At 43.4% G+C, this 8,503-nt stretch overlaps 1 protein-coding gene across 1 annotated transcript; it reads left to right on the top strand.

The window, feature by feature from the left end:
* The first annotated feature begins 2,354 nt into the window (after positions 1 to 2,354).
* LOC124678073 (norbelladine synthase-like) lies at positions 2,355 to 3,074 on the top strand. The gene is made up of 2 exons (XM_047214008.1): positions 2,355 to 2,642; positions 2,720 to 3,074. The coding sequence occupies exons 1-2, from the start codon at positions 2,459 to 2,461 to the stop codon at positions 3,019 to 3,021; spliced, it is 486 nt and encodes a 161-aa protein (XP_047069964.1). The 5' UTR covers positions 2,355 to 2,458; the 3' UTR covers positions 3,022 to 3,074.
* The last annotated feature ends 5,429 nt before the right edge of the window (positions 3,075 to 8,503 follow it).

Here is an 8,503-nt window from a genome sequence, read left to right on the forward strand (position 1 = left end):
AAGGCTGAAACACCGAAAGAACAGTAGGTAATATATTACCATACCCTGTAGTTCCTTCCTCTGTGTTGCCAATGACCATGTTGACAGAATTTGAGTTCTGTCCAGCTTGACATTTCTTTCCTTTGCGTTGTGGACAGCGATTAGCCCAATGGCCCGTCTCGCCACACACCCAGCAAGGATCTTTCTTCTCCGTTTTCCCCTTCTTCTTGAAGTTGGTAGTCTGGGAGACTCCTTTGTTCTTTCCCTTGGACTTGTGGGCATTTTTACGTACCATATTGGCGGCGGAACGTCCCTCGGTTCCTCCGAGTGTGTTTGTCTTTTGCCCTCGCCTTCTCCTCAACATCCGAGAGAGCCCATGATATTCTCATGCAGAAAACTCATGCCTCCGATGTTTCGGAGAAGTGGCAAAGTTCCTCCATGAAGGGGAAGCTTAGCGACAATGCATCCCGCGACAAACTTGTCCGGTAGCACACACTTGAGGAGCTCAAGTTCCTTTGCCATGATCTGTATCTCATGAGCCTGTTCTACTACAGATCGGTTCTCAACCATTCTGTAGTCATTGAACTGCTCCATAGCATACGGTTCACCTCCGGCATCGGCAGCACCAAACTTAGCGTCCGAGTGCATCCCACAGTTCCTTCCCATTTCGGATGTGCAGATAAGCATCAACCAACTTGTCTCCAAGCACACTTAGGCACCCACAAAGATTACGGTGGCATCCCCGAACGCTTTATCCTCTTCAGGAGTAAGCGGACCTCTGGGAATACCTTCCGCAACTCGGTGCACGCCCATAGCAGTGAGCCACAAGAGGGTCCTATTCTGCCATCTCTTGAAATGAGATCCCGTAAACGGGCTCGGTTTAAGCGCGAGCAAAACCGAGACGGTGAAAATTGCCTAAGCACATAAGGTTTTTGGATTGTTGGATTATTAGGCAATTTCCGTATGAGATTAATTACCGAAAGCAACATTACAGATGCACAAGCATACTTAACCACGCACATCAGACTAAGCATATGCATCAGATCTGAACATGGAACAAGTAGCGAGTGCAAGGTAGGAGAGGAAAAGCACGTACATCGCGGCCGGGAAGGTCGCACCAGCGAAAGCAGCACCACCACCACCATGGGTATTGTTGATGTCGCCCATGATGTAGTCGGATCTGTCGATGAAGCAGCCGATCCGTCGTAGAAGAGCACGAACAGTAGCGAGCAGTCGCGCCGAGACGCTCCCCAAAAACCTTATCGCCCGTCTCCCGGTGCAGGATCTCAACGGACGGAGTTTCGGAGGCCTGCTCTCCCGGACGGCTGTGCACGCAGTCGCCGGGATGGGGAAGACTAGAGAGTAGCGCAGCAAAAGGAACTTCTTTGTGAGAGAGATGAACTGTAGCGTATGAGACTCCAGATCTGATCCGTCTCTTGGTATAGCCTGGGAGGAGAGCCGACCGCGTTGACACGCGTAGGAAGCCAGGGACACGCGGCGAGCATGCACATGCAGGTCGACACGTACCCAACTCAGTTGGTGCACCAAGCAAAAATTTAGGCTTCCTTGAGTGTGTCTCGAACTCGAACTCGAACTCGAGTCACGAAACGCGACGTGCGTGCGTGCGTGACGAGGCGAGGCGGGCGGAGGAGGAGGAGTGCGCGAGGGCTCCTTCTATTCTCACTCACTTGGAAGGAGTAGAACAGCAGCCCTTATATACCACTCCAACTCACTCCCAACTAGCAATGTGGGACTAAACTTTGTCCCCCAAGGCTGTCCCAAGCTGCCAACGTGATGGGCCTTGAGATTTCAGGAATTGTAGTCTACATGGGCTGCCTTATTGGGCTGCAGCCCATCTACATTCAACAGTACATGCACCTGCATTTTTGTCGGAAGACGAGTTGACAACAGTCATTAACGAGTAAATGGCAGCCGGCCATCACATGACAATTATACATTATAACTTACAAAAAAAAGATAGCAAAGCCGCTGTAAACAAACAGTCAAACTTTGTCGAAAATAAATAAACTGTCGAACAGCAGAGACAAAGGCAAGAATACGAATCAGATATGTCAGGAAAGACAAGTGCTCACAGGGGAATACATTCTTTTAAAAAGGGGATCGATTAGAGGGGAATCGGCTTGTTTACTTGTTCAGGCAGGCCAAATGTATAATATAGTACAATCCAGGCCTGCAAACCACTCGAATAAGTTATTTGCCTTCAAGGAAAACCGCTCATTAGTTTACTTCTGGCAAAACAATGCCAAGATAACTCCAGCCAAAAGTACGCGCCTCGTTGCTTCCGTAGCATCTCAATATTTGAGATTCCGATTGAAGATTAAAAACCGTGTTGTGTTCTCATACCTGACTTGCCTATAAATACAGTTAGCCAGTTGTACACACAACTAACAAACTGAACTGCTTCAGCTGCTTGGTTGCCACTTCTCACAGTCCATCAGCAACCGGTGAAGGAAGAGCGATGAGGAAAAGCCAGAGTCACGAGTTCGAGGCCGATGTTCCCGCCGCCGAGCTGTGGGAAGTCTATGGCACGCTCCTTGCGGCGGAGCTGTTGCCTAAATTGCTCCCGCAAGTCCTCGCAAAGGTCGAGCTCGTGAGCGGCGATGGCGGCGTCGGCACCATCTTGGAGCTGACGTTTCCTCCTGGTGAGATTCTCAAACCACAATTCAATCCTGACGTTGATGGGTACATATTGACAGAGGAATTGTTTGTTGCTTGCTAGGAATTCCTGGCCTGGAGAGTTACAAGGAGAAGTTTATCACAGTTGACAACGAAAAATTCATCAAGGAGGCAGAAACAATCGACGGGGACATACTCAAGCTCGGGTTCGTCTATTACATGGTCAGGTTCGAGATCATTGCGAAAGGACCCACATCTTCAGTGATAAAATCGACTATTCAGTATGAGATCGATGAAGCGCACCCGGAGCTTGAAGCTATGGTCAGTACTGCACCTTTGGCTGCAACCGCTGAGAAATTTGCAGGGTATGTAAAGGAGCAGAAGATCGCTCAGAGCAGTTCCTGAAATATCTCACAGAGAAATGTATCAGTATTTCAACAGTAATAAATTGCTCATTCCACCATGTTGGGTATTTTCCATTTTTCCTTGCACAGACATTCTGTTCCTGAGATAACCTTTTTTGATTAAAAATGTACTTTAACTTTCATGATGTATCATCGCATACTTGGAAAAGATTCTCACTCATAGGCATTCTGTGGTTACGGCCAGTTAGGCCACATAAAGACAACATCTAACTCAGATTGATGGTGACATAGCATCTTATGGTTGGTTATATCATCTTAACGCCGGATTTCTCTGAACGTAAGTGGTCGATCCACACAGGTCATGTTCTAGGGGTGACATCTCAGTCTGTCAGCTGCATATTTTCAGTTTGCAATGACCTATAATTACACAAACAAATTCTATGTACCGAGCAATGAGAGAGGTAAGTGTGCAACCTTGGTAAGCCACACATAACTCGCAGGATCACGTAAGGACCTGCATCTTCGGTGATAAGATCGACTATTGAGTATGAAATCGATGAAGCGCACCCCGAGCTTGATTGGCTGCAACTACTAACAAATTTGCAGGCGACGTCAAGGAGCAGAAGATCGCTCAGAGCAGTTCTTGAAATATCTCACAGCGAACAGTATCAATACATCAACAGAAATAAATTGCTGATTCCACGTTTGTGTATTTTCCTTGCACAAACATTCTATTCCAGCGAATTTGCCAGATCAAACTAATTAATCATGAAACACGTTTGTTTGACCATACGAATATCGCCCCAAATTGATACACGGATATTTTGAGACCCATGTACCCCAACTTTAATTTGTTGAGATTGGGATAATCTCTTTTGATTAAAAAATATACTCCCTCCGTTTCATTCTATTGTGCCTATAATATTTTGGCACGAAAATTAGCGTAAAAGTATTCTTTACATAAGATCCCTTGGCTTAACGATTTGAGATCAGATTAAAATGAGGGAAATTGATAACTTCTTAAATTAACATAACAAATCCCACAAATCTCTCTGGTTGACTCTCCATATATGTGCAACCGGTTCTACTATTAAGGAAAGAAAAATAATGCTTCCTAAATCTAAGGAATCGTTGGGATCATGCATTAGGAATCTCAATTAATTGTTTTCCTTTTCTATGGATTTTTCTTCATGCATGTCGTGTGGGAGCTGACCGGTAGAGGGGGTAATTGAAAAAAAAGCCAAGCTACAACCTTATATTTTGAAACAAATGCCAAAAATATACAGGCATTATAAAAAGGAACGGAGGAAGTACTTAAACTTCCATCATGTATCGCTTTGCTCTGTGTTGTCATCAAGTGAAATTGATCTATGGTGAAGTCAGAAGAAGAGAATATCATGAAGGCCGGATTGGAGGACTAGCTAAGGGAGGTTCAATTCTCTACGCTGTTGAGGGACTTGCTTTATGTTCTGGGCTTCGCAACAGTGGTATGTAAGTGGGGACGGCAACACATGTAAAATTCAGAGTCCTGCCTTTCAAGGTGAAAATCTAAGGTCTGACCTTAACTGGTTGTGTCTGGCAATGACCTTGTTGAAGGCATTATTTTGAGAGTGGGACTATCTTCAGGGTGAAAATCTGAGATCTTTGATCGGGCGATGACGGCGCTGATGCATTGCTCCCTTCTTGGAGGCGTCGCTTTTGGAGAGTCTGAAATTCAGGTGTTATCTTAGTGGTGGTAGCATTGCTGTTGCTAGGTGCTGGAATATTGTAGCAGGGCTTTTATTTTTTAGTTTTCTCTTTTCTCTTTTTTGGTTGTGTGCATCCATACTGCTATTAGGGTATCACGTTGTTGGGTGTAATTGGTATATTCCGATATTAATATATTTCCTTTATCAAAAAATGTATCGCTCTGCTGGGTTCATGGTCATCTTTACAGCATGTGAACTTTATGGAATGCTTGGCCTGATAAAAAGGCTAAAGAGACTAAATCTCCGATTGTTTCTAAATGAATGGCATGTTTAAGAATAATCTCTCTTGGCATGTCTTGGATTTCCATCGAACAATCAATGCATTCAATCCGCATCTTCCTTACACGGAAGAACTTGCTTAAAACAGGAATCCTAGTTCGTATTCCGAGCTCACCTTTGGGGCATCAGTTTCGCATACCAAACAATAACAACAGGTTCATTTATTCATTCCAAGCAGGTTGGCCCTATCGGGTTAGGTAATTGATATTGCTAAAAGACTTAGCTAAACACTTACACATTGAAGACATCATTAGGGAACATGTCTTAGATTTTATCGCTATTTCTGAGACGAGCAAACGGAACTACTCAACAAGTTTTCTAATTCGCCCTTCGGGCGGGGAGGACTTTGTTTGGGTATCCCGCCCACCTCGGGGGCGTTCTGGTGGCCTGTTAGCTGGGATCCGAGCTTCGACTATGGACATATTATAAAACTTTACATCCAGAATAAATCTATTAACTTCATTTGGAGCTTGGTGTCTGTCTATGGGGCTGCCTAGGATGCTGCTAAGCCTGCTTTTCTTTGTGAGCTTGTTAATCTAGCAAAGGATAATCCACATCCTATCATCATAGGATGGAATTTTAATTTGCTTAGATACCCCCAGGAGAAGAGCAAGCGCAGGTTTGACACCCATTGGCCTTTCCTATTCAATGTTGTCATCGACAGCTAGGACATGAGAGAGGTTTCAATGGTTGGGAGACAATTTACCTGGGCAAATAGTCTCCCAGAGCCTACTTACGAGAAATTAGTCCGTGTACTCATGGACTTAGATTGGGAATCTAAATTCCCTCTAGTCTCGGTACAAGCTCTCCCTCGGATTGAAGCTTTGTCGGATCATGCTCATATTTTACTAACCACCGGGAATCCAACTCCGCAGCGTCGATGCCCATTCAAATTTTAATTGGGATGGCCTTGTAAGGATGGTTTTTCGGAAATGATTAAATTCATATGGGACAAGCCAGTCGCTGGGAACACCCCAATCCTAAGGTGGAATAACAAATTACGCTCTGTGCGTAGATACCTTGGGTGGTGGTCTAGGCATTTAACTGGGCAGCTCAAAAAAAGAGAAAGTCAGCATGTCATCTAATATTGATGATCTAGAGGCTCTTGCTGAGGTAAGGCCATTAACAACGCAAGAGATTGAACTTAAAAGTTAATATAATGCTAAGTTAGTTGGCCTACTTCGTGAGGAAGAACTCAAGTGGTATTCGAGATCTAAGGCTCAATTCTTGTTGGAAGGAGATTTGAATACGAGATACTTTCATAGCGTGGCCAATGGTAGACACAGAAAGAAAGAAATTCATTCATTCTCTAGTACAGGATGAGGGTGTGATCGAAGGTCACGAGCAACTAAAGTCCTATATTAGATCATACTACAAAGGCTTGGTTTGGCGCACCGTAGGAATCTGATGTATCCATGGATGAATCCAAGATTGATGATAAACCCCAAGTGTCTCCAGAAGAAAATGCGATTCTGTCAGCCCCTTATCCCGAGGAGGAGATAAGAAAACGGATGAATCCAAGAAAAATGGAGCATAATAAGGCGCCAGATCCTATGGTTTTTCAATTGAATTTTATCAGACCTTATGGGATATAATTAAGCATGATTTATTTGAGCTCTTTGGAGAAATCCATGCGGGTCAATTGGATTTGTTCCGCAACAATTTTGGTGTAATTATCCTCTTACCAAAAGTCACTGATGCAGAACGAATTCAACAGTATAGACCAATATGTCTACTTAAAGTTTGTTTTAAAACTTTCACCAAAGTTGCTACTATTAGACTTAATTCAGTGGCTGGTCATGTGGTCTGCCCGTCTCAGACTACGTTCATGCAAGGTAGACACATTCTAGACGGTGTTGTCACTCTGCATGAAATAGTACATGGGGTTATTCTCAAAATTGACTTTAAAAAAGCTTATGAAAGTTAAATGGTTTTTTCTCCAATAAACACTCAGAATGAAAGGCTTTTCAGATGAGTGACGCGCTCTTATAAATAACTTTGTTTTTTCTAAGTGTTGCCATTAAGGTCAATAATGACATTGGTCGATACTTCTAGACATAAAAGGTTTGAGGCAAGGGGATCCCCTATCTCGAATGTTATTTAACATTGTGGCGGATATGCTTGCTATTATAATTGAGCGTGTGAAGGTTGATGATTGAGCGTGTGAAGGTTGAAAGACTACAAAAACATCTTAGTAGTTGGAAAGGTAAATTATGGTCCCTAGGGGGGAGATTGGTTCTCGTAAATTCAGTGCTTAGGAATATGATATTGTATATGATTTCCTTCTTCCACTTGCCCAAAGTAATCTTACATAGATTGGATCATCTCCGATCAAGATTCTTTTGGCAAGGGGATAGTGAGAATAAAAAAATATCGGCTAACAAAATGGAGTGTTGTTTGCCGTTCAAAAGATCAGGGTGGACTTGGAGTTCATGATCTTGAAGTTAAGAATATGGCCTTGCTAGGAAAATGGCTGGCCAGGCTATTAACCGATGATGGTATTTGGCAGCAACTCTTACAGAAAAAGTATGTGGATTCAAAAGCAATATATCAGGTTTATTGGAAACCAGGGGATTCACATTTTTGGGCTGTCATTATGGCGACTAAGAAGCACATTTTCCAATATGGCTCTTTCTCCATCAGGAATGGGGCGGAGATTAGGTTCTGGGAGGATACATGGTTGGGTACAACCACTCTTCGCGAACAATATCTAGCCTTGTACAATATTATTCGTTATAAGGGAGATACCTTACAAAAGGTGATGGAAACTTCACCATCTTCTATGACGTTCAGGCGTGATCTGATTGGCCCCTGTCTAACTAGTTGGAATGAGTTGCTACATAGCTTCAATACAACTAGTGCTAGGGACTGATAAATTCCGATGGAGCCTCACCAAGAATGGCGTTTTCTCGGTCAACTACATGTATAAGGCTCCTACTATTCCTAGCCAACCGATTGTCAACAATAAGTCCATCTGAAAAATGAAGATACCGCTGAAAACAGAAGTCTTTGTGTGGTATCTTCGTCGGGGTGTGATTCTAACTAAAGATAACCTTGTAAAACGCAACTGGCAAAGCTATAAGGAATGTGTTTTTTTGTCATGAAGATGAGACTACAAAACGTCTTTTCTTCAACTGTCGGGTTGCTAGATCTATATGGTCAATCATTCAGATGGGCTCTACCTTATACCCATCTCATAGCGTTGCAAATATTTTTGGCAGTTGGCTAAATGGGGTGGATCCTAGGTATAAAATGCTTATCAGAGTGGGTGCGATTGTTGTGGTATGGTCGCTTTGGCTTTGTAGAAATGATAAAGTTTTCAATGATAAAAATTCTTCTCTTGTGCAGGTCATCTACAGATGTACGGCTTTGCACCGTTCATGATCGCTACTTCAACGATTGGAGGACCGAGATCTCTTTACGAAGATGTTTACATGGTTTGAGAATACGTCCAAAAAGTTTATTTCCCAACATGGGTGGCTGCATAATAGGCGG

Source organism: Lolium rigidum, chromosome 7, assembly GCF_022539505.1.
Source record: "Lolium rigidum isolate FL_2022 chromosome 7, APGP_CSIRO_Lrig_0.1, whole genome shotgun sequence".
NCBI lineage: Eukaryota > Viridiplantae > Streptophyta > Magnoliopsida > Poales > Poaceae > Lolium > Lolium rigidum.

Bases quoted from the DNA above. Each gene is read 5' to 3' on its own strand.
- LOC124678073 (XM_047214008.1), top strand. From the start codon at position 2,459: ATGAGGAAAAGCCAGAGTCACGAGTTCGAGGCCGATGTTCCCGCCGCC. The intron at 2,643-2,719 runs GTGAGATTCTCA...GTTGCTTGCTAG, and splicing joins GGAGCTGACGTTTCCTCCTG to GAATTCCTGGCCTGGAGAGT.